General features: G+C 48.4%; 1 protein-coding gene across 5 annotated transcripts in view; it reads left to right on the top strand.

Moving 5' to 3' along the window:
• The first annotated feature begins 470 nt into the window (after positions 1–470).
• Positions 471–25905, top strand: part of DAPK2 (death associated protein kinase 2) — a 139095-nt gene continuing 113660 nt past the window's right edge. For 2 of the 5 annotated variants that reach the window (XM_054450124.2, XM_063652269.1), the window contains exons 1-2: positions 505–612; positions 6676–6773. In XM_054450124.2, the coding sequence (XP_054306099.1) occupies positions 6682–6773 (92 nt within the window). In that variant the 5' untranslated portion in view covers positions 505–612; positions 6676–6681. Of the gene's footprint in view, positions 1017–6675; positions 6774–25905 lie in introns of all 5 variants that reach the window. The other 3 variants (XM_054450123.2, XM_054450126.2, XM_063652270.1) reach the window with 3 other exon arrangements.

Genomic DNA, 25905 nt, shown 5'->3' with positions numbered 1-25905 from the left:
CGCTGTGGGCGTGAGGTTTCCAGGAGAGTCTGCGGTGTAGGGAGCCCTCTGGCTGGGAGGGAGGAGACGGCCTATTCCTCAGTGGGGCTTCCTCGCTCACGATGTGTATGGTGGGGAGAGGAGCACACAAGTGCCATTTTCTGAGGATTGTGCCAGACCATATCATACGTATAAACTCATTCAAATCGATTTCCAGATAAGGCCGGGGAGGGTAGCCGACTTGCCCAAGGCCACGCAGCATGTGCGCGGTAGAGCCGGTAGGGACGCGCAGAGGGTCTTGCAACCGACTCTCCCTGCTCTCCCAGGGGTCTGGGAGCCCTGAGGTGTCCCCTACCTGGCCGGGAAGCTGGGCTCTCGCCCCGGGACTGTCCGGAGGGGGCTCCAGCAGGGGGCGCCCCGAGCCCCGTCCCGGGCAGCCGGGCGCGCCTCCAGCCGGCGCCTGGGACGGGGCTGGCCGCTCCGCCCCCTCGGCTCCTCGGCTGCTCGGCGGGCGGGCGCCGGGCGCTCTGGGAGGAGAGAACTGCAGGGCCGAGCCCAGCGCACCCCGCCGCGTCCCCCGTGCCCGCCGTGCCCGCCGCGCCTGCCGCGGCCGCGGCAGCGCAGCCTCCCGCCGTGAGTAGCACCCGTCTGCGGGCTCGACGGGCGGGACGGGGCGCGCGGCCTGACGGCGGCAGCGCCTGGGTCTGGGGCTGGCGGGGCGAAGAGATCCGGGGCACTCGCTCGCAGATCCCGGGCCCGCCGCCTCAGTGCCTGACGCCGTGGCCCGGGGCATTGTGGCCGGCACCCGAGCGCGGGAGCTGCCCGCTGCTGCTCTGGGGCGCCCTCCGGAGCCTGGCACTTTGACCTGGGAGACAGGGTGGAGGCGGCGGGCAGAGCCAAGCACCCAGCAGGGAGATGGGAGACAGACGTCCATCGAGTTAGGCCCCCTGGAACGGGCAGAGCACGCCCGGCTCCCGGCCAAGTCTTCTCAGTTTGGGCCGACACTCTCACCGCTTGCTCCCGCCTGGCACAAGGAGGTGATGCGAGGAGGGTGCTCAGATGTCTGAGCTTCCTCTGGGGCTGAATGAAGCTGGGGTCCCCGCCGTCAGGCGCCCCGGCCTGGGGTAGAGCTAGGGTGGGCGCGGGGGCGGCCAGCAGGTGTGCTGCAGGTTGGGGTGGAAGGGCTTGGAAGGGCGTTGCCAACAGTTGACTAGAACTCTGGGCTAGGCATTTTGGAGGTCCCAAGGCCTGCATAGGTCTGGCTAACCCTCACCGTAACTCTGCACGGTGGAAATTGGTATTCTTACTTTACAAAAGAGAAAACAAAGCCCAGAGAGGTGAGCCTCGTTGAGGCCGTGCAGGTAATGGTAAGGTAGTGGTGCACACTGGAGGAGAGGGCACCATAGCTGGCTGCCTCGGGGGCAAGTGGGCAGGTGCAGGTACAGTGCCTGACATCTTGTATCCTGGAATCCAGTGGAGGGCAGGTTCAGGTACAGTGCCTGACATCTTGTATCCTGGAATCCAGTGGAGGGCAGCCGCTCTGGTTTCTGACACTGCGATTCCCAACTGCCTCTGTGGAAGATATTCCTGGGAGAGTCCTGTTGACCTAAGAGGCCCTGGTGCCTTGGCCTCTTCACAGCTAACTTCACAGCCCTGTCCTTCCCCAAACCACTCATCTCCCAAGATGTTTTTTGAGCACCCTCAAGTGGCACCACTGATGATTCAGCACCTTCAGAGGAGACTTGGGCAGAGGGGTCAGGGGTGTGTGGATGTGGCTGGAGGTCTGCTCCTCTGGGGTAAGTTCCTGGCTGGCAGGAATGAGACCCGCATTGACCCTGCCCACCTCCCTGAGGCCTCCCGATTTGTTAGCTGTGGGGTGAACAAGCAGGCTTCCCAAGGGTGCTGGATCTTTGCCAGAGAGACCAAATTTTTCTTGTGCCAACTCAGGCAGGTGGCTGACCTTCTGTGGGCCCCAGCTTCCTCATTGGAGACCGTGATGGGTCAAAGCCTGGAATGCAGAGAGGAGCTCTGTAATGCATGAGCCCCATCCCTTCTGTTGGCAGCCTCTCCAGAGTCTGAGTGTGATGATTCCTAATGGGGCTGTGTGTAATGAGACAGTCGTGTGTGTTTGGCCCAGCCATTGCCTGCCCTCTTGCTGTGGTCCCGTTTCACTCGCTTGCACTTGGTGAGGTGGTATGAGGAACTAAGAGAGTTCACTTTGCAGAGTGAGCTGGGCCAGTGGTGGAGAGGGCTTCTTCAGTGTTGAGAGTTTCCTATGAGGTGATCTTCCAGCCCTAGACACCTCCTTCTAGCTTCTCCCTCAGGAGGCCACTGACTTTGCCAACCCTGGTGACATCTTGGAGGAGTTGGGGTGGCTATCAACAGAAGAAGCCCTGGGAAGAGGAGCGGGATGGGTCACCTGTGTGATGTTCAGCGAGTCCCTTCCCCTGTCTGGATCTCAGCTTCCTCTTGTAAAAACAAGTGGGTTAGACCAGACAGCAGTGGTTTTCAAACTTCTGTTTCACAGTGAATTCTTACCCAGAACCCCAACATATAGTATGGATAACATGGAACTGCTCTGGCTTCCCCTTCTCACCCTGGTGATCCTGAAGCAGGTCTAAAAATCCCTAAATAGATGATCTGTGGGGTTCTAGGAAATCTGTGGTAGCCCCCTGAAGTGTTGCCTGGTATTAGAGTTCTAGGCAGGAGTTTGAATTCTCAGGACTCCATCAGGAGAAACGTGGCCATTAAGGTGGGTATCATCCTGGAGCATCTGGAGCTGATGGCCTGTGCCTCTGGCCAAAAGTTGTAACTGTGTCCCTCCCCTCTGCCATGTGATTTCAGCTTTTCGAGGCTGGAAAGGTCCTTGTGCCTCTGGCTACTTATATGGGTCCTAGCTGGTGACTATAATTCCACTTCAGTTTCACCCCTTTAGTTTGTTTCTAAACTGGTAAAATGCAAATTCACCTTAGGAGAGGTGTTAGGAAAGTGCTTGAAGTGGCTATCAGTTGTTTTACCTGATGAGCATCTGAGCAGCGGCCTTGAGAAAGGAACTAAGTTAAAATCAGCCAACACTTATATAGTGCCTACTGTGTATTAGCCTACTACAAGGGGACGGAGGTGAGAATGTCACAATTCTTACCCTTTTGGGGCTCCAAGACACAAAGAGGAGGGAAGGAATTCACGTTATCCAGGGACCGTTTAAAACATTACACATGGGTTATCTCATTTGTCTCACATTAGTCTCATTTTAAAAAATTATGTAAAATTTTGATCACATACAAAATCATCCCATATATCCATCTAACTACCACCCAGATCAGGAAACAACGTTGCTGGCACTTTGAAGCCTCCGAAGCTCCCCTTCCAAATATCCCCTGAGTGAGGGGATAACCACTCTTCTGACATCTAGCACCATGCATTAATTTTACCTAAATGGGATCACACAGTATGCAGTCTTTTGTGTCTGGCTACTTCCATTCAACATTATGTTTCTGAGATTCGTCCATGTTGTTGTAGGTAGCAGTAGTTTGTTAATTCTTATTGCTGTATAATGATTCCATTGTATGGGTATATAGTACCTCAACAATTTGTTTATCCAGTCTTTTATTGATAACCATTTGGTTGTTTCCAATTTTTAGTTATTGCTAATAGTATTGCAGTGACCATTCTAACGTGGATCATTTGGGAAAACATCTGCATGCATTTCTCTTAGGTATGTCCAAAGAAATTGCCGAACAAGTTTCCAAAGTGGTGGTCCCACTGTATAACCCTTCCAGCAGTGTTTGAGAGCTCTAGTTGCCGCACATACTCACCAACACTAGACATTGTCTTACGTTCACTTTCCATGGAGGGAATGTGAAACTCAAAAGTTATCCTGTGCTCAGCTAAGCACAATGTGCCGGTAAATGACGGAGCTGGGATTTGAACCCAGGTCTGTGTGATGACTATGGAATCTATTCTCTCCCTCTGGGTTAGACATAAACATAAGCCAGAATATGATCAACTTGAACCCTAAAAATGTATGAAGAGCACTCTGGGGGAACTTGAAGAGGTGGAGAATTGTCATCTGTTTTGGGAGGGCAAGGATCGTGGAACCGCACTGAGATGGTAGCATTTGGCTGGGTCTTGTGGGAAGTGGGTGGTTATGCCCACTCTCCAGGGCTTTCCAGCTGGGCCTCCCCGGCAAGGGCCCCACTTCAGCCGAGATATAGCAGGGATGAAAGTTTTACGGGAATGGGAAAGGTCAACTTTGGCTGGAATATAGGATATGTAAGGGAGGGGGCAAAGGCTGGAAAGATGAGCTAAAGCCTAACTGGTGGGTCTAGTTTGTCCCTAAGGGGCTCACCTGCCCCCCAACCCTGGCCACCCAGGATATAGAGCCCAAGGCAGAGGCTTACTATTTTGCTGGGAACTGGGGCTTCTTTGAATTCTGCTCCCAGCAAATGGAGCTGGCCTCTCACCAAATGGGAGATCTTAGCTGTTCCTGGGACCACTCTCAGGGTTTCTGCCAACAGAATTTTTTTGGAGTTTCCTGCTTGCTTCTAGCTGTGTGAAATTGGTAACCCCACTCCGCAGGACCTGACCAGGAATTTTTTTTTTTTTTTTTTTTTTTTTTTTTTTCAGTGAAAAGAAGATGGTAGATAGCACTCCCTTTACTCCCTGGGCCAGTCTCGGGAGATTTGCCAGGATGTTGGGGATGAGGGGCATCGAGCTTCTGATTATGGTCAAGCTAAACTTGCTAGAGGGCTCCCTGGCATGGGTTAAATCACAGTAATAATCATCTTTCTTATTTGTACAGTAGTTTATATCCTTATCCCCACATGGATGTGTGAAGTATGTGATATAGATAGTACGACTCTGTTTACAGGTGAGGGGATGAGTCCCAGAGAGGGTACCCACCTGCTGTGGGTCACAGGGCTAATATACACTCACGCTAGTCTGGAACTGAGGCTCCTGGAGCCTACTCTTCACTATTTCATGCTTGCTCCAGCCCTGGCCAAGCATGGAGGATGCATGAGGGAGCCTGGACACCCACAGGCAGGTGACCATAAGAGTAAGCCCTGGGAACCAGGCCAGCTCTGCCTGAGGGTCTTCAGGCTCTATGTGCCTCGGTGGAAGGGAGAGAGGCAGGTGGCATCTTGGTAATGAAGCTCTGGTTTGCAGGGGGCTAAAGTGGTGGAAAGAGGGTGAAATGTATACACCCGCTGAGAGTTAGGACAGCTCCAGCCACTTGGCGTTGATGAGATGTGCCCTTATGTAATGATGCCTCCACCCAGCCTGGTGAAAATAGTCTTTTGGGGTTCGTGGAGCCCATGTGTGGTTGGGATCTGATTGGCAGTCAGCAGAAAAGCTGCCAGTGCTAACCAAAATGAGCTCCAACAGGCCTTTGCTAAAGACCCTTGGAAGATACATCCACAGGCAGCTGGTTTTATTCTTGTGATTTGCAGACTGTGCCTGGGCCCTGCTCTTGGGGTGTTGTCCAGAGTGGCACATGGCTGTCCCAGGAATGGGTAAGCCTCTTGGGGCAGAGGGATCCCAGGAGAGAATGCAGACAGTCTTCTGGTGGAGTGGTAAGTGCTCCCCATGGCTCAGAGTTGGCCTATGGCTTTCAGTGAGATGCCTGGGGCAGGCAGAGTTGGCTCAGTTTTACAGATGAGGACACTGAGGCCCTTCTGACAAGAAAGGAGATCACAGGGCTAGTTGTAGGCAAAGCTGGAACTGGCACCTCAGGCTCCTGACTCCTGGTGCCTGTTGGAATTTGCCTCACTCCTCCTGCCCATCTTTCCTTTGGGGGTGACGAGTGAGAGAGTTTACAGATTAGTTCAGACACGCAGTTGGGTGGTACAACACCTGAGGGAGCTGAGGTCATGATAATCCTTTACCTTTTAACATCATTTTCTAGCTTACAAAATAATGTCATGACTTGAAGTTGATTTTACAGTATTAGCTCCATTTTACAGATGATGAAGCTAAGTCTCTGGCAGCTTAGGTGGCTTACCCAAGCAAGACTGGAGCTTGTACCTAGGACTTCTGACTTTAAAGCTAGTGCTTTTTTTTTTTTTTTTTCTGTCGCCCAGGCTGGAGTGCAGTGGTGCGATCTCGGCTCACTGCAGCCTCTGCCTCTCGGGTTCAAGTGATTCTTGTGCCTCAGCCTCCTCCTGAGTAGCTGGGATTACAGGTGCGTGCCACTATACCCGGCTAATTTTTGTATTTTTGGTAGAGATGGAGTTTCACCATGTTGACCAGGCTGGTCTCGAACTCCTGACCTCAAGTGATCCACCCACCTCGGCCTCCCAAAGTGCTGGGATTACAGTTGTGAGCACCGTGCCTGGCCATTTTTTTTTAAACTGTACAAGGCTGCCTCTTTTTGCAGTAGTTTTGAATTTAATGAAAACAAATAGCTGAAGTTTACCATGGATGTTTCTCTGAACTTCTTCAGACAGATCTGAAGACCTGAAGAGCTCTCCTTTCCTGTCTCCTTAACAAATTTGAATTCATATAAATCAAATAAGAACCATACATCATCAGCTGCAGGTGAGAAAAGGCTTGAGCAGGGCAGTTCTTGAGGAACCAAGGCTGTGGATTATTACTAAATTATTAGCTCCCTTGCAGCCAATTACGTTTAGGCCTTAGACTCTTAGGCTTGTGCTAATTTGGATGGCTGTCCTAACCACAGGTTTCTTCCCGTTTCAGGGTTGTATGTTCCAGGCCTCAATGAGGAGTCCAAGCATGGAGCCATTCAAGCAGCAGAAGGTGGAGGACTTTTATGACATTGGAGAGGAGCTGGGGAGGTAGGAGACTGTGTGAGAGGTGGGGGGATGCCGAGGGAGTCAAAGTCATGCTTCTTCTGGCACAGTTGTCAGTTGGTGTTGGAAGGCAGGGCCACAGGACCAGTGGGAAGCTTTAAAAATGAGCCTGAGGATTATTCACCTGCCTGGGTGACTTTGCACATAGTCATTGCTCTGGAAATAATGACTTGCCAGTAAAAGGGATGAGAATTGTTGAGTTCTGTGTTTTCAGCATAATCTAGCTGGCAGGGACAACCTTCATGATTCTTGTTTGATCTGTTACTTTTTTCATAAAGCTCCCCCAGGCTCTGGATGGAGACCTGACTTGTTGGTTTTCTTCTGAGTCTCACTTGGGATTCTCCATGGTTCCCAGGGTTTTGTTTTAAGCTCAGAACCTGAATGGGAGGTGAGGTAATACTCCTGAGAATGGATTTATGTTGAGTAACCAGCCACACGAACCCCATCATGAAGTTTTCCTGGGATCTTTGTTACTGGTGCATTTTCAGGTTTGCTGAGCCCAGAACACAGCCAGGGTGAAAATCAGATCTGAAAGTACTATTGTTACGATTTGGATAGAAATTAAGATTTTCTGAAGCTCTTTTCTTGCCTTCCATTTCTACCAGCTGCTAATATTTAGGTGGTAGTGTAGTGATTGCAAAACACCAGTCCTGAAGTTTGAGTCTCACAACAATGCATGAAATAGGCATTATTTTTACTCTCCTTTTCCAGATGAGGAAACTGTGGTCCAGCGTCTGGGCAAGTTGCCCAAAGTTGCTGAGCCAGTGAGTGACATAGCCAAGGTTCTGACCAGTCCATTTTGCACCTGCACACCTGTTATGCCCTCTCCCATGAGCTTGGCACTTGTACATTCACACATGCTCATCAGAGCACCTAGCCTCACCCCTTCACACACAGCACAGCGTGAAAACATGGGAATTTAGAGTGTGTAGACCCAGAAAATCTGAGACAGGTCTTAGTTAATTTAGAAAATTTATTTTGTCAAGGTTGAGGATGCACACCCATGACAGCCTCAGGAGGTCCTGACGACCTGTGCCCAAGGTTGTCACAGCACAGTTTGGTTTTATACGTTCTAGGGAGACACGAGACATCAATCAAATATGCAAGATGAACATTGGTTTGGTCTGGAAGGGCAGGACAACTCCAACTCTAAGCAAAGATGGGAAGGCTCTAATGGGGAGGGGGCTTCCAGGTCATAGGTAGATAAGAGACAGATGGTTGCATTCTTTTGAGTATCTAATTAGCCTTTCTAAAGGAGGCAATCAGATATGCATTTATCTCAGTGAACAGTGGGGTGACTTTGAGTAGAATGGGAGGCAGGTTTGCCCTAAGCGGTTCCCACCTTGACTTTTCCCTTTAGCTTAGGGATGTGGGGGCCCCAAGATTTATTTTCCTTTCACAAGTATCTACTGTATCCAACAGACAAAACAGGAGTTCTTTTCTCTTTATAGAACTCTTATGTCAGGACTAATTGTCTTACCTTTTTTTTTTTTTTTTTTAAACTTTCAAAGATAAAACAGAGCTTCAAAGCCAGAAGAGCTTCACTCCAAAGAGAATGAAAGGCAGCAGGTGCTTCAAGATCAGGGAGTTAGTCCTGGCTGGCTGGAGGGTTGGTGGGGGAGCAAATAACTGCAGAGACCCCAGAGGGGGATGACTTTTCCCAGTCTTGGGCCTGGTGAAGGGGTAGGAAGAGGACATAGGACCAGAGGCTGGGGTTGGTCAGCTGGAGCCTGCCTCTGGATGGGAAGCCAGGTTCTCTTTGCCTCAGGTTCTTCTCCTGCCCTTGGTGGCACCAGCAGAAAGGTGGCATTCTCAGCAACAAACCACGGCCAGCCCTGCCAATGGTGCTTGATTCAGTGCCCTCACTTGGCCATGTCCTGCATGTAGGGGTCTGTGCTGAGTACTGTGGGTACAAAGACGAGCAAGATGAGACAGTCTCTGCCCTCCTGGAGCTTCATCCTGGCAGCTACACACATGCTAACAAGGGCATTCTTGGATTGGACTAGAGTCTGGGTGGGCAGAGAAACTGAGAAGTTGTGGGGAGTGGGACTCTGAAGAAGGAAGTAGAAGCAGTTTCCTGGGGATTGCATTTGTGATTCCTTCTTAGTCTTGTCTCTCCCCGACTCCATATATCAAGGACATGTGCTATTAGACCCAGAAGAGACCTCATGTTTCCTGGTCCTCCACTTGCAACAGGGTGTGGAGATCCCATGCACCTCATAGCCTGGGGTGTCTTGGGGTGATTCTCACCTCCCCTACTCTTCTAAAGTGCTAATGGGGCAAAAGGTGAGTAAGCAGCAGGGGAGGCCCAGGGACTAGGGGCCAGGGGCCTTTGGAGTGGCCAGATGTCCTAGGATTTGTGGTCTAGGTCAGCTGACCTAGAAGGCCTTTAGAGGTCCTCTCTTCCAGGCCTCTCACTTGACAGTTGAGGAAATGGAGGATCAGAGAGGGGAAGGGTCTTGCCTGGGGCCACAGACCAGGCTAGAACAAGAGCTGCCTTTGAATGACCACTCAGCTTCTGAAGGGACAGTCCTATTCTTCTCTCCTGCCCTCCTGTTCTTCACTTAACATATTCTTGAGGACCTACTGTGTGCCACGCACCGTCCGAGCAGTGGAAAACAAAACAGACACAGTCCTGTCCTCTGGCAGTTTATGCTCCCCAGGCTGGTGGAGAAAGGCACTAGACAAGTGGACACTAAAGGATAAATCACCATAAGGTGTGTTAAGGGCTAAGAAATGAGAGAAAAGGATGCCCTGCAAGGGAATGATGGGGGATGGAGATGTAGTTCCATCTGGGTGGTTAGAGAAGATTGCTCTGAGGAAGTGACTGTTCATTTGAGAACTAAAGGGTAAATACAGAAGCAAAGTCAGCGGCATGGAAGAGCCCTGAAGTGGGGAAGTGCCTGGGACCTGGGGAGCCGGCAGGAGGCCAGTGTGGCCTTGGAAAGCGGGCCAGGGGCAAGCAGCGTTACATGAGGCTGGGGGCATGGGTGGGGACCAGATCCAGTTGGTGAATTCCTGCCAACACAGAGTGGTGGAGAGGTTTGGCCTTTGGGGTCACGTGGGTTGGGGTTTGGGTTCCTGTCCTAGCTGTGCAACATTAGGACAACCTGCCCTCTCTGAGCCTCAGCTTTTTTACCTGTAAGACAGAAATAGTGCCATTACCTAGCTCATGGTTGTGGGGATGAAATGAGATGCTGAGTCAGGAATCCCTCTCAGAGCTGGGCATGGGGTAAGTGTTCATGATCAAGAGCTTCTGGCCTTCAACAGTGAACAGATCGAGCCTTTGAAGTAGGTTTGGGGTGTCAAGGCCCCACCTTCTGCCTCTGCAGCCTTCTAGGAGGAAGGCATGGGACTGCAGGAAGAAGAGCAGGGGGATCATCCTGATGTCTAGAGAGCTCAATGTAAACCTCTTTACTTGGCTGTCAGTGAGCACCCTAGTGTAGACTCAGGGCTCTCTCATTGATTTTAGCTCTTCATTAAGTCTTAACTATGCAAAAATGAAAATGAACAACAGTTTGTTACATGTAACAATGGATGAAGCTCAGACATGTAATGTTGAGCAAAGGAAGGCAGACTCAAAAGGGTCTGTACTGCTTTATTCCATTTGCGAAAGTTCAAAACGGCAAAAGGAATCAGTGGTGCCAGAAGTCTGAATGGTGGTTATCCTTTGGGGACTAGTGACTGGAAGGGGGCACAAAAGGGATTTCTGGGGTGCTGTATTCTGTTTCTTGATCTGGGTGTCTGTTTCACAGATGTGTTCATTTTGTGAGTATTTATATGAAGACATGCATGCATATGGGCATTTTCCTGTTTATTAGACCTTAACTAAAATAGTATATATGTATGTATACATGTATGTATAGATGTATATGTATACATGTATGTATAGATGTATATGTATACATGTATGTATACACGTGTACATGTATATATGTGCATATACACGTGTGTATACACACACACACACACATATTTTTTTTTTTGAGATGGAGTTTCACTCTGTCACCAGGTTGGAGTGCAGTGGTGAGATCTCGGCTCACTGCAACCTCCGTCTCCCGGGTTCAAGCTATTCTCCTGCCTCAGCCTCCTGAGTAGCTGGGACTACAGGTGCGTGCTACCACGCCTGGCTAATTTTTGTATTTTTAGTAGATATGGGGTTTCACCATGCTGGCCAGGATGGTCTCGATCTCTTGACCTTGTGATCCACCCCCCAAAAAATAAATAACCTTTAACTCTACTTCTTGCCCTGGACTGGTCCACATGTTTCTGATTCCTTTAAAGGCTTTGTCTATCCTTATCCTATGAGTAAGAGCATCTCTGTAGGAAAAGCTTTGGATGGAAACAGGATACCCTGGCTGGAGCATCCTGCACTCTGCTGGGACCCTCCCTGGCCCTGCATATTTTGCCTGATTTCTAGCTTCCAGTGCTGAGTGCAGGCAGTTGGCTGTGCTCACACTTTTGGCACCAGCCTGCTTGGGATGCTGGAGGTTGTCTGCTGTTTCTGGGAGTGTTTGGAGAAATATTGGCTTGCAGAAATGTTTGGCATCTCCCAGCCTTGGTAGCAATCAGTAGAGCAGAACAGGGAAATATTAGAGCAGGGCTCATAAAGAGAAACTCACCCAACTCCTCATTTTTTAGATGAGGCTAAGGCCATAGAGGAGAAGAGGTGAACTGGTGATAGAACCAGGGTGGGGTCTGGTGGTCTGACTCCTAGCCCAGGACTCTGGCTACTGCATCATAAAGACCCACAAGACACAAAGTCATTACTTCCTTTAATCGGAATGTTTCTGAGGAGTGGGAGAGAATATAAGGGAAGGAAGTCTTTTCTGTTTGTACTCGAGGGTAGTGTAGCATGGTCAAAGTTAGGAGGATGAGCCTTTGGGAAGGATTGATGTTTCCCAGGAGGAGGGTGCTAGTAGGTAGGCCCAGTGATGGTTTTGTGAACTTCCGCATAGACAACTACTGCATGCACAATGTTATAAAGTAATTTAACGTAAGCAGCATATAATGAAGAGTGATTCCTTGTTTCCCATCCTTTGATTACTTTCCTTTACTTAGATGATTTTTTTTTTTTTTTTTGAGATGGAGCCTCATTCTGTTGCCCAGGCTGGAGTGCAGTCGCATGATATCGCTCACTGCAACCTCTGCCTCCCGGGTTCAAGCGATTCTCCTGCCTCAGCCTCCCGAGTAGCTGAGACTACAGTCACATGCCACAATGCCTGGCTAATTTGTGTATTTTTAGTAGAGACGGGGTTTCACCATGTTGGCCAGGTTCATCTCAAACTCATGACCTTAGGTGATCTGCCTGCCTCAGCCTCCTGAAGTGCTGGGATTACAGGAGTGAGCTATCGCACCCGGCCAGATTTTCTTTACTTATATTATATTAACATAAAATCATAAGATGTTTTTGTTGAGCTGGATTTCAACAAAAATTTAATCAAAATCTACCATTTCTATAGATGAGGAAAGTGAGGCCCAGAGAGGGGAGGTGATTTGTTTAAGGTCATAAACAAGCATTGGAGGAAGTGGAACTCAAAGGCAGAACCTTCTAGACTACTGTGCTGGTTTAAACAAACAAACAAACAGATAAGAACTTATTTAAATCTACATCCAACCTTTATCTATAGCCCCCACTTCTCTTAAGGATCTTACCTTACCATTACCCCACATATCACCCTTGCCCTGAAGAAGACAGCAAGCATATAATTGCTACCACTTAGAGGAGGCTCATGTATGCAAGACACCCTGCCAGACACCCAACCTGCAGTCTCCTTGTGTGGGGATGAGAGACTTCGGCAGGGGAAGGAGCCTCTGCACTAAAGCCTCAGCCTTCCTGAATGTGGACAAAGATTCCCTGGGGCAGCCATGTTGATGGGGGCAGGGGGTAGCCAGACTGGAGTCTCCCAGTGGGATCATCTGTGGTTAAGATCAGCCACCATACATTCAGCTTAGCCAGGACAACTTCTTTGGGGAAAGAAACAACATCCTCTAGGAAATGTGTGAAGTTTAAATGTACCCAGGCTGGGTTCAATAGTCCAGTCTAGCCACACTGGGCACTATAGAAAACAACAAACATAGGTGTTCGATTTACTCATCTCAGCCCTTGGCAAAAGAGCTCCTAAGACTAACCTTGAAGCAAGGGGGCTTTTATGATCCTTTTAAATTAAAAAGATGTTTGTTTGTTATAGAAGTTATTCAAGGTGAATGTCATAAAGTTATGAACTCCCTCTGCCCTCTCGCTGAGTCTCACACCCCACAGGTAGACTTTGATGGTCTAATGGTCATTTTCTTTTTTTTTTTTTTTTTTTGAGTCTTGCTCTGTCGCCCAGGCTGGAGTGCAGCGGCACCATCTCGGCTCACTGCAAGCTCCGCCTCCCGGGTTCACGCCATTCTCCTGCCTCAGCCTCCAGAGTAGCTGGGACTACAGGCGCCCGCCACCACGCCCACCTAATTTTTTGTATTTTTAGTAGAGACGGGGTTTCACCGTGTTAGCCAGGATGGTCTCGATCTCCTGACCTCGTGATCCACCCGCCTCGGCCTCCCAAAGTGCTGGGATTACAGGTGTGAGCCACCGCGCCCGGCGATGGTCATTTTCTTCTGTCACCATTCAGAACCTTTCTAAGTTAAGCAAGTGTGTGTGTGGACAGAGGGGACCACACGACCATAACCGTCAACAACTTGCTTTTCTCACTTAATGAAATCTGTTGAATATCTTTTTATAGCAGTGCAGGTAGATCTGTGAGACTTATTTTGGATGAATGGTTTTTTTAAATTAATAAATTTAAGGCTGGGCGCCATGGCTCATGCCTGTAATCCCAGCACTTTGGGAGGCCGAGGCGGGTGGATCACCAGGTCAGGAGTTAACCCAGCAGCTTTTTTTTTTTTCTTCCTTCCTTCCTTCCTTCCTTCCTTCCTTCCTACCTTCCTTCCTTCCTACCTTCCTTCCTTCCTTCCTTCCCTCCTTCCTTCCCTCCTTTCCCCTTCCCCCTTCCCCCTCCCCCTCCCCCTCCCCAGGGGTCTCTCTGTTACTCAGGCTAGAGTGCAGTGGTTCAGTCATGGCTCATTGCAGCCTCGACCTCCTGGGCTCAAGCAATCGTCCCACCTCAGCCTTCCAAGTAGCTGGAACCACAGGCATGTGCCACCATGCCCAGCTAATTTATTTATTTACTTATGTATTTTTGAGATGGAGTCTCGCTCTGTTGCCCAGGCTGGAGTGCAGTGGTGCCATCTTGGCTCACTGCAACCTCCACCTCCTGGGTTCAAGCAATTCTCATGCCTCCGCCTCCCAAGTAGCTGGGTTACAGGTGTGCACCACCATGCCCGGCTACTTTTTTTATTTTTAGTAGAGATGGGGTTTCACCATGTTGGCCACGCTGGTCTTGAACTCCTGACCTCAGGTGATCCGCCCACCTCAGCCTTCCAAAGTGCTGGGATTACAGTCATGAACCACCACGGCCACCTAATTTTTAAATTTTTTGTAGGGACAGAGTTTCTCGCCATGTTACCCAGGCTGGTCTTGAACTCCTGGGTTCAAGCAATCCTCCTGTTTTGGCCTCCCAAAGTGCTGAGATTATAGGTGTAAGCCACCACGCCTGGCTATTTTTATTTCTGAATCTTGCATATTAATCTTTGCAGGGGTATTTTTCATACCCACAGACCTCCTGCCCTTTGCAACTACTGTGGCACACATATTTGCATGTAGTTCACATTCCCCCAAGTGCTAAGCAGGGGCAGGTTGGAGAGGCTGGGGCGAGCAGCACTAATGGCCGTATGAGAGCCAGTGATGAGATGAGGCTTATCTGGCACTTGTTTATCAACTCTTTGAAAGCAGGTTCAGAGCTGTTCTCCTATTTGGAATATCACTGCAGCACTGAGACAGAGGCCAGGGGCCCACAAAACGTGTATGACTTATTTTTGCTCTTGCTGTTTCCTCACTCTTGGAAAAATTACACTTTTTCTTCAAGGTCCAGATCAAACACAGTGACTCTGACAAAATCTGCCATGCCCCGCCCCATCCACCCCACTCCCTTCTGTCAGATTTAATTACCTCTTATTCTGGACCACGTCTCTGATCATACCTCATGTTACACATAGGGTTTTCCTGGTCATCCTCCCTGCTGGACTAAAGGTTTCCAGGCTGGGCTCCTGTGTACATCAGCTTTTATCCGTCCATCTCCTCTGCTGTGGTGTCCACCCCAGGCCTTTTATACTTGATAAGTGCTTAACACCTACAGATACCCATAAGTTAACTGCAGAGCATCTGGGATCTGCCTTGAGTTAAATTTAAACCTAAGGCAGAAAACCTCAGCCAAGCAAGCTCACAGCCCCCATAAGCCCTGGAATTCATGAATGCCCAAGATTCCCCAAACACAAAGTGGGAAACAAAACACAAAAATTACTTCCATTTACTGGACATACATTATTGTGTTTAATTCTCATAACACCCTGTGAAGTAGTTATTCCCATTTTATAGATGAAAAAACTCAGTCTCCAAAATTTTAGGCAACTGGTTCAAGAAATACAAACCTACCTTATCAAGGAGATGCCAAGTGGGAAATTCTACTCTGTGTGACACAGAAAATCTCAAAGAATGTCGGAAATAAAAGCCAGAAACTTCCTCTGGGCAAAGCCCTGTTCACTACCCTGTCCTGGGATTTTTGTGCCTCTCTGATCACACACATGCTTGCTTGTATTTCCTGCTGCTGGGAAAGTGAAAACAATTGACATATGTTAAGAATCTACTGTTGGGACAGGCATGGTGGCTCACGCTTGTAATCTGAACACTTTGGGAGGACGAGGTGGGAGGATTACTTGAGCCCAGGAGTTTGAGACCAGTCAGGGCAACGTATGTGAAACTCCATCTCTACAAAACATAAAGAATTAGCCAAGCATGGTGGCACATGCCTGTAGTCCCAGCTGCTTGGGAGGATGAGATGGGAGGATTGCTTGAGCATGGGAAGTTGAAGCTGCAGTGAGCTGTGATTGCACCACTACACTCCAGCCTGGGCGACAGAGCAAGACCCTGTCTCAAAAAAAAAAAAAAAAAAAAAAAAAAATCTGCCCTCCTGTGAGTGTCTGTGCTGAGTACTTCCTCCCTTTCAGAACAATTGGACTTGGATCACATTCCCATTTCCCAGGTGAGGACAGTGAGGCTCAGAGAAGTTAAATAACTTATCTGTAGTCACACACTTTTAACAAGGCAGTCAGGATTCCATCCTAGGTCTGTCAGATTACAAAGCTCATACTGTTTCTATTATACTATGCAAATTCTGTGTGTGTGTGTGTGTGTGTGTGTGTGTGTGTGTGTGTGTGTGTGTGTATTTTGAGACAGGGTCTTGCTCTGTTGCCCAGGCTGGAATGCAATGGCACAACCACAGCTCACTGCAGCTTCAAGCTCCCTGGCTCCAGCAATCCTCCCGCTTCAGCTTCCTGAGTAGCTAGGGCTATAGTCATGTGCCCTAGACTTTGATAATTTTAAAATTTTTTGTAGAGATGGGTGTCTCACTGTATTGCTCAGGCTGATCTTGACCTACTGGCCTCAAGCGATCTTCTCACCTCCGCCTAATTATATAATTTAATAAAAATCAATCCAGGAGATTCTTCAGAGGTCATCTATTCTAGTAAAGGCCCAGGGCTCAGGGTGGTTGAGGGCAAGTAGGGGTGGGGGGTCAAAGAGTTTGTCAGTAAAAGGGGCTGGAAGGGGAGGAAGGGAGACAGGGCAGATATATCCATTCTCTGCATAGGGCAGCAGTGAGGACCATACCAGGCCACCAAATTCCCTTGGTGGGATTCCATCCTGCAGCCTTGATGAGGTTCTTAAACCCATGAGACTTGTAGCCACAGGACTATGGCCCAGTTCAGGGTTGGAGAGTGGCCACAAACAGGAGAGGCAGGTGAGGGGAACCAGCAGCCCCGTCAACATCTAGGTACAAGGGTATCGTATTTACATCATCTTTGATCTTGTCAACACCACAACAGACTTTGGTTTTTGGTTTTTGTTTTTTGAGATGGATTTTTGCTCTGTCACCCAGGATGGAGTGCAGTGGCGTCATCTCGGCTCACTGCAACCTCTGCCTCCTGGGTTCAAGCGATTCTCCTGCCTCAGCCTCCCCAGTAGCTGGGGCTATAGGCACCCGCTACGCACAGCCAATATTTGTATTTTTAATAGAGACCAGGTTCCACCATGTTGGCCAGGCTGGTTTCCAACTCCTGACCTCATGTGATCTGGCCTCCTCGGCCTCCCAAAGTGCTGGAATTACAGGCATGAGCCATTGCGTGCGGCCATACAGCAGACTTTAGAGAGAGGGGTGTCAGAGAGGGGCTCTCTACACCAGTTCTCCTGAGGGGTGTAGGGAACTGTGAGCTGGCCAGATCCAAAATGGTATAGTACAGTGGTCTCTTGTTACTCAGGCTGTAGACTGAGAGCAAAACGAACTTGGTTAAAAGCAAGGAAGCCTCCTCCACCACAGCAGCACCCTAGGCAAGCTGGTGGTTTCTAAAAGGTTAGTGGGTATGTGTGGATGTGTATGTGTGAAGGAGCTTATGAGTATGTGCACATCTGCACTGTATGTAGGTCACTATCACAGTCAACAATAAATATTCTTGGGCACCCACTGTGTGTTGGGGAAGGCCTTGCCCCAGAAGAGCTGAGGCTCAGTTGGGGCACAGGAGTACTCTCCTCCTTAGCAAATGAAATGAGATGTACTAGACTATGTGCTAATAGTGGGACCCAAAAACACGTGCCAGGAGATCAGAGGAGGAAGCTATCACCCTGGGTGGGGCAGGTTCTAATCCAGGAGACAGGCCGGTAACTACCTCAAGGGTGAGGGCTCTGCCATGACCAAGGAGCAGAGGCCCAGGCTTGGGCAAGAGGGCACGTGGAGGGGGTGAAGGGATGGGGCTGCCAGGAGGACTGACGACTACAAGGGGCCCTGGGTGGCAGAGGGTGTGGATGAGAGAGGGAGGCACTTTCATCACCCATTGTTAGGAAAACAAAGCACAAAGCCACTCAGACAAAGTGGCTGCATTGCACACGCTTGAGTTAGAAGCTCAGCACACAGTGCAAATCGCTTGCCCTAAGGGTAGGTCTCACTGAGCTCTCTCTGCATTATGGAAACTGTAAGAGCTGGGGGCGGGGAGCAGTACTTATGTGGGGAAAATGGAAACCACCATGGGCCTGTGTCTCCTGGATATCCTTGCTTTTCTACTTATTTATTGCTAGTGTGTACATTTTGTGTTGGATTGTTGTTTTTTGACTCCATGTTGTTTTTAAGTATGTACCTTTCCACATATCCAGAGTTCACATACTTAAAAATATTTTTGTTTTGAAATAATTTGAAATGTGATAAAAAAGTTGTAGGAATAACAAAACTCCCATATACCCTTGACCTATATATACCAGTTTTTAACATTTCGTCATTTCTCTCTCTCTCTTTCCCCTTCTCTACCTGCCTCCTTTCCTCCTTCCTTCTTTTCGTCTGTGGGTTATCTGTCTGTCTGTCTACCTACCTGCCTACCTACCTACCTACCTACGTATCCATCCATCCTAGTTTCTGAACCATTTGAGAATAGGTTGCAGACATTATGCCTCTTCACCCCTTAATACTTCACTATGGATTTCCTAGTGAAGCATTAAATACATGGATGTTCTCTTTCATAACCACTATAGAGTTACAAATTCAGGACATTTAATACCGATATAATATTTTTACCTAAGCTATCACTCTTGCTCTAATTTTGTCAATTTTCTTATTAGTGTTCTTTATAGCAGTTTTTCTCCCTACAGTGAAAGACACAGGGCAGGATCATGTGTTGCATCTTGTTGTTGTATCTCTCCAGTCTCCTTTAACTGGGAACAGTCTTTCTTTGACTTTCATGACACTAACATTTTTGAAGACTACTGGACAATTAAAAAATAAATAGGGTCGGGTGCAGTGGTTCATGCCTGTAATCCCAGCACTTTGGGAGGCTAAGGCAGGCAGATCACTTGAGGTCAGGAGTTCTAGACAAGTATGGCCAACATGGCAAAACCCCATCTCTACTAAAAATACAAAAATTAGCCAGATGTGGTGGCGCACACCTGTAGTCCCAGCTACCTGGGAGGCTGAGGCCAGAGAATCACTTGAACCGCAGAGGTGGAGGTTGCAGTGAGCTGAGATGGCACCACTGCACTCCAGCCTGGGCAACACAGTGAGCCTCCATCTCAAAAAATATAAATAGATAGATAGATAGATAGATAGATAGATAGATAGATAGATAGATGGGTAGATACAGTTTATGTACTTCTGTTAACTTCATAATATTCTATCCAGGCATGCCCAATTTAGGTAACTTTCCCCTGTTGTTTCTCACTGCTAAAAATATTGGTGTTTCGGTGAACATATTTGTTTAATTTCCTGTCTGCATTATTTTGGTTGGGTGTATTCCCAGAGGTTGCATACCAGGTCAAAGGTTATGACTGATTTGCTTAATGGTTTAAACTGGAAATAGTGAATCACTTTACAGTGTCATCAGCATGTACTTATTTCCTTGTGGCTTTGCCAATACTCTTTTATTGTTTTTGTGTATTTTTGGTAGTTTATGAATTTTGTAAAGATACATTAACATTTTCACTGTGGGAAAATTTAAAGTAGTTCAAGTTTTCTGTACTTTCCCCTTAATTTCAAACCTTTTTCTCTCCTGCACTTTACTTTTCTTCATGGTGTTTGCATTTCATTTTTATCTTTTCTTTTTTTGAGACAGGGTCTTGCTCTGTCACCCAGGCTGGAGGGCAGTGGCATGATCACGGCTCAGTGCAGCCTCCGACCTCCTTGGGTTCAGGCGATCTTCCCACCTCAACCTCTTGAGCTGGGACTACAGGCATGTGCCACCACACCTGGCTAATTTTTGGTTTTGTTTTGTTTTGTTTTGTTTTGTTTTGAGACAGAGTCTCGCTCTGTTGCCCAATCTGGAGTGCAGTGGCATGATCTCAGCTCACTGCAGCCTCCATCTCCCAGGTTCAAGTGATTCTCCTGTCTCAGCCTCCCGAGTAGCTGAGATTACAGGCACACACCACCATGCCTGGTTAGTTTTTTTGTATTTTTAGTAGAGATAGGGTTTCACCATGTTGGCCAGGCTGGTCTCGAACTCCTGACCTCAGATGACCCACCTGCCTTGGCCTCCCAAAGTGCTGGGATTACAGGCATGAGCCACCGCACCTAGCCTCATGTTTTGTATTTTTTATAGAGACAGGGTTTTGTCATGTTGCCCAGGCTGGTCGTGAACTCCTGGGCTCAAGTGATGTGCCTGCCTTGGTCTCCCAAAGTGCTGGGATTACAGGTGGTGAGCTACTATGTAAGTCATCATTATATTTTCATGGATATTTTGAAGTTCCAATGGCAACATAAGGTAGGTAAGGCAAACATAATAGTTCCCATTTTGTAAGTGATGAAAAGGAGGCTCAGAGACTCTATCCGACCCAGGCCAGTTGGGACTAAATGCAGAGCTCTTCCTATAGACTGATGGTTTCACTTTCCTTCTCTGAGAAGTAGAGTATACATGTCCTTAAGGGACCTAGAACTCCTGCCAAGGGGTCTGCTCCTTTGTCTCTGCTTTTAGAAGCTGGCTCACAGGATTTTCTTAGGAAGTTTTCTGAGAGAGTACCATTGGGAGAAGCAGGTGCTTGGGATGGTGAGTGCTTTCGAGAGGGCAAAAGGGAGAGTTTCTGTCCTCCACCTTGCTGGGGAAACCAAAGTGAGGCTTAAGAGGTACCCTATCAGGCCGGGTGCGGTGGCTCACTCCTGTAATCCCAGCACTTTGGGAGGTGGAGGTGGGTAGATAGCTTGAGCCCAGGAGTTTGAGACCAGCCTGGCCAACATGGTGAAACCCTGACTCTACGAAAAATACAAAAATTAGCCTGGTGTGGTGGCATGCGCCTGTAGTCCCAGCTACCTGAGGGGCTGAGGTGGGAGGATCGCTTGAGCCTGGAAGGCAGATGTTGTAGTGAACGGAGTTCATGCCACTGCACTCCAGCCTGGGCAACAGAATGAGAAACTGTCTCAAAAAATAAATAAATAAATAAAAAGAGGTACCCTATCAGCTCAGCTGTAGCAAAGCACCCCAGGGCTCTGGTAGGGCAGGTGGGAGGCTGTGTGAGACCCCGGCAGCTTCCAGGGTCTTCCAGAGAGGGGATGGCTCAGCTGCCAGCCTCTCTTCTCAAGATTGCCCCTCACCCCCAGTCAGCCATCCACAGGGTCTAGAACCAGGAACTCACCTGCAAGGGCTCCTACATTGTTGAGTGTGGGGCACAGAAAACTATAGCCCCACAGCCAAAATCTGGCCTGCGCCCTGTGTGTGAGTGGCCCTGGAGCTAAGATTGGCTTTTACAGAGGAACGTTTCCAGTAGATTTGATGATAGAGAACGCTAACTTTAGACCCCAATTAAGCAAAATGTTATCCATCCCCCACAATGTCCATATGTCCATTCTTCTCATTGGACTACTTGTATTATAAAAACAAAATAAAACTCAATTATTATTATATTTTGAATTTCATTAATTAATTAATTAATTAAAAACTTAAAAACTTGTGGAAATTCGATTTTCTCCTTTGTTATATAGGTGCCTACATAATATCCTACATTTTGCTTCTTGGCTTGCAATACCTCAAATATTTACCATCTGGTCCTTTGTAGAAAAGGTAGGCTACTCCTGATCTACTCCAGTAAGGTTTACCATCGAAGCAGCAAAACTGTAAAAGTAATTTATGATGGAATTGGGGTGCAGATGAAAGTGAAGGTGCAGTGTTGGGAAAGGAGGATGCAGTGGTGAGCAGAGGCCACCTGCCCCTTGCCCTGACATCCTTCCAGGGACTCAGGGCCCTGGGAAGCCCAGAAGCACTGTCTACCTAGGTCAATCCTGCCCTCTTCGGAGTGTGGCTGGGGTAGGAAGAAGGGAAGGGAGCTCTGGATGTTGAGGATCGAGTGTCTCCTCGATACCTAGCCCTGCACTAAGCTCTGAGGTCTGTTACCTGGCTTCATCCTCTTGCAGTCCTATGGGATTATAGGTATTTTTCCCTTTTTACAGATGAGGAAGCTGAATCTTAGAGACTGAATTAACTTACACTTGGTAAGTGTCTGAGCTGGGATTTAAACCTATGACTTCTGACTCCTGGTCCAGGGCTCTCTTTGAAGTACCAAGTTGCCTAGAATTTTCTTTCTGTCTGTGACCCTGGGATCCCCTCCAGAGAACAAGGAAGGTGGTTGATAATAGTGTCTGGGTCTCTTGGTGGTTTACTGGGGAGCCTGCTGAAAGTCCAGTTGTCCTGTGTCTAATCCATTTCCAGGGCTGGCACTGCCTCCCTGCTCACCTCCACCTCCTTGCTGGCAGCTTCTAACCCTGAGGCCTTAGGACCCTGATCTTGAATCCTGAAACACTGGCCCCTGGTGGCCTGGCCACAGGGCTTGAAGGGTGATGAAATATCCTTCCCTCATTGGGGTGAGGTTTATTTAGCACCCTGGGGGCAGGGCCCACTAGTTGAACTTGACTGCTCAGGGCTGTGGTGTGGCTCTAGTTGGTGAAGCATTCCTCCCTATGTTTTGCAGGCTAAGAGACAAGATGGACTGGGCAGAGGGGAGAAGGGCAGTGGAGAGACCCAGGCAGAAGGATAGGCTCAGGGTGGGACAGCCTGGCAGTGACTGTTCTTGGCACTGGAATCACCAGGTCCAAGGATCCTGGCTCTGCCACTATGAGCTCCTTGGTGCTTTGTACTCATAGGCTCTGTTTCTTCGTCGTAAGATGGTTGCTGTCTCACGGGGTTGTTGAAATACCACATGTGGAATCTGAGTCTCTACTTTTCCCGCTTTCTGGGGTCTCTGTCCTTTAATGTCCGAATAAGAATGAGCATTCCATTCCAAGCAACAGGAAGTCCTGTTCCCCAACCCAGGCTTTCTGAGCCTCCCCAGGGCATGCTCACATCTTCCTCCATGCCTTAGGCACTTGCAACTCGAGGATCACTTTCCTCCTTCGAGACAAGGCTGCACCTCCTCTGTGACCTTGGAGTCTCAGGCAAGGACCCTGGCCCATTTCTGAATCCCTCCCTTGCCACTGAGACTGGTTGAAGGATGAATTGATTTTCACCTAAGGCTTGGGGTTGATGAGAGGAATTGCTGCACAGAGAAGGAAATGGCTTAAAGTTGGGTAACAAAACCTCTGCTTCTTTGACTTCTGACCTCTGCCATGATACCAGGGTCTTCCAGGACCCCAGCCTAGGCCCCAAGTCTGCTACCATTCTTTTTACTTACTGCACAAGGTAGACTCCCCTTTTCTTTCAGATAGGCAGTTAAACTCCTTGTTGCAGCACCTCCCTGATTGGACCCCAGGCCTCTCTTTTGCAGAACCAAAGGTCCTTTAAAGTTTTTCTTAAACAAAAAGCCATCTCTGACCCCCGCACAATGCAGTCTTCTGCCTCCTGTAGCAGATGGTAACTTTGAGCAGCTTTTTAAAATAGCACCTTTTCCATTCCTGCCACAGATGTAAGGGACATAGCGTGGCACGTGGGAAGTGCCCAGCAAATGGCCGCAGATAGCAACATCATTTCCTTAAAGGCCCAGTCGTCGTCAGTTGTTTTGAAGAGTTCACAGGGAGGACTTGCCGTGAGGCCCTGGTGTCGGTATTTTTTATATGCCCCAGTTTGAGCAGAACATACAACTGGATCCACCATCAGTTCTTCAAAATGGTACTTGAGACACATCAGAGGCTCTCAGAGATGTTAGTTTATTCCTTTCCTCCCTTGATTGAGTGAGTCGGTTTATTATCCTCTGTCCCAGCTCTGTTAATTCTCTCTCTTTGCCTTTGCTCACGTTAGACTCCTGCTGGGATCTGCCCTTCCCCCACTATGTGTGTGTGTACCACACCCAACAGTGACTCCGCAAGCCAATTCCTTTATGGCTTCTAGGTTTACTTCCCACTAATAAGTGTATCCTTTCAGTGGCCACCTTTTCCTTAGAGTCCTATGCTCATCTAGGTCTCACCCATGCATTGAGCCCTACTCAAGTTCTGCTTCCTCCTGGAAGCGTGCCCTGACTACTGCAGGCAGGGTTGGGCGAGCCTGTTCTGTGTTCCCACAGCACATTGTGGATATCCCTGTTGTCATTCTTTGCCTGAGAGTCAGCTTCCACCGTCCTCCACATCGCCCCTTGACAAAGAGAAGAGACTCTGTAAACCCTTGCTGAATGAAGGATGAGTAAGTTAAGATGGCAGCAACTAAGAGAAGATAAAGAGATGGTGAGGATTGTATACTGGTACCTACAGTGAGTCTCCTAGCACTTTTGCCAGAAAATTTCTGGCAGAGATACCCTAAGGGGGTTTAGAAAGAGTCATTTCTCATCATGATATCTTAGAATTTAGACTGGAAGGGCCCCAAGATATCATCTGTCTAACCCCCTTTGAGGGACTGTGAACTCTTTTAGGGCTTGAGCTAGAGTACACACAAGTATTCTTCACTCGGTCTCACTCTGTCACCCAGGCTGGAGTGCAACGATGCGATCTTGGCTCACTGCAACCTCTGCCTCCTGGGCTCAAGAGATCCTCCCCCTTCAGCCTCCTGAGTAGCTGGAACTATAGATGCACATGACCACACCCAGCTAATTTTTTGTTATTTTTTTGCAGAGACGGCATCTCGCCGTATTGCCTAGGCTGGTCTTAACCTTCTGGGCTCAAGTGTTCACCTACCTCAGCCTCCCAAAGTGCTGAGATTACAGGTTTGAGCCACCATGCCCATGGGGCTGTGAACTCTTTAGGATCATTGAAACATTTTAGGTAGTCAATTCTTTACAGAAGTAGTCACCATGCACAAGGGAACTTCTCTATTGGGTGAAGTGAAGAATACTTGTATGTATCCTAGCTCAAGCCTTAATTCTGGCTAATGCTCTCTTTAGAGCTCTATTTAGCTCTTCTCAGAAATAAGTCTAGGAAACCTTTGCCTAATGCTTTGAAGAAAATGACTGTTAACAGAGAAAATAACCTAAACTATTTAAATGTTAATAATTGTAGGTGCTCTTTTAGTAGTAACAGTGTTGTACATTTCCTTTTGTCTCTGTGAGATCACCCAATAGCCACCACCTGTAGCATTGCCAAGATTAGCTCCCTTGTTGATACTAACCAGCATTTGGATGGTTACCCTAGGAAAATTGTACTCTATGCCTGTGGTTTGTGTTTCTAATATGTTTCCCTTCCCTTTTTGTTACCCTGTTTTCCTCTTTGCAGGGTAAGTGCTTCCAGACCAACGTTTAGGCCATCTCCACCCTATCCAGTGTCTGATACAGAGTCAGGAAAGTGGCTGGCAGATTAAACTGAATGATGTGACCAACTTAGTCTCATTGCTTTGCCCACTCTGCTGTCCAAACTTACCTCCCAGTACTTCCAAGCTTTCTCCTCTCTAGCTGCTTAGTCCAAGCCTTTTTATGAGATGTTCTTTTCCTCCTTCCTGTCTCTTCTTGTCTTCCACTTAACTAATTATACTTAGCTCTCAAGTCCAGTGAAAATACTTCCTCTCCCTCTGAGTTCTTCCCATGGGTTCTTCCTTCCAGCCCCATCTATCCCTCCAGCTTTGAGCATCCATAGCCCTTAGTATCTGTGCCTCTTACACAATTACTCCAAAGTAGAAGGTTTTCTGGGGATTCATTCTGTATTTCAAGCCAGATTGTGAGACCATTGAGGACAGGGCCACATTTTATCCTTCTTTGTGTCCCTTCCACCTCTAGCATATGGCTGGATCCACAGTAGGCACTCAATGAGCACAGGGGCTGGTAAAGCCATCAGCTGTGCTTAGCCAGCTTTGAGGCCCCAAGGGCGCTGAGCTTGTGTCCACAAGCCCAGGAGAAGGTAGAAATTCAGCAGCAACATTTTCATCAAGGCCCTGTTCACATGAGCTTCTTTGTTTTCTTGCCTGGAGGGGGTGGGGCAGGGGAACAGACCAAGTGTGCAGAGCTAGCTGCTTGACATCCCAGCAACTGTACGGAATGCTCACTCGCACTCCCTTTCATGTGCCAGAATCGCCCCACATCGCAGTATCATCCTGTGCTGATGTGAGCCTGGGGGCCGCTGTCCTGTTCCTCCCAAAAGTGACTGAGGCTGAA

Source organism: Pongo pygmaeus, chromosome 16 (assembly GCF_028885625.2).
Source record: "Pongo pygmaeus isolate AG05252 chromosome 16, NHGRI_mPonPyg2-v2.0_pri, whole genome shotgun sequence".
Lineage (NCBI taxonomy): Eukaryota > Metazoa > Chordata > Mammalia > Primates > Hominidae > Pongo > Pongo pygmaeus.
Note: the sequence above shows the minus strand (reverse complement) of the source record. Positions and strands in the feature narration are given on the sequence as shown.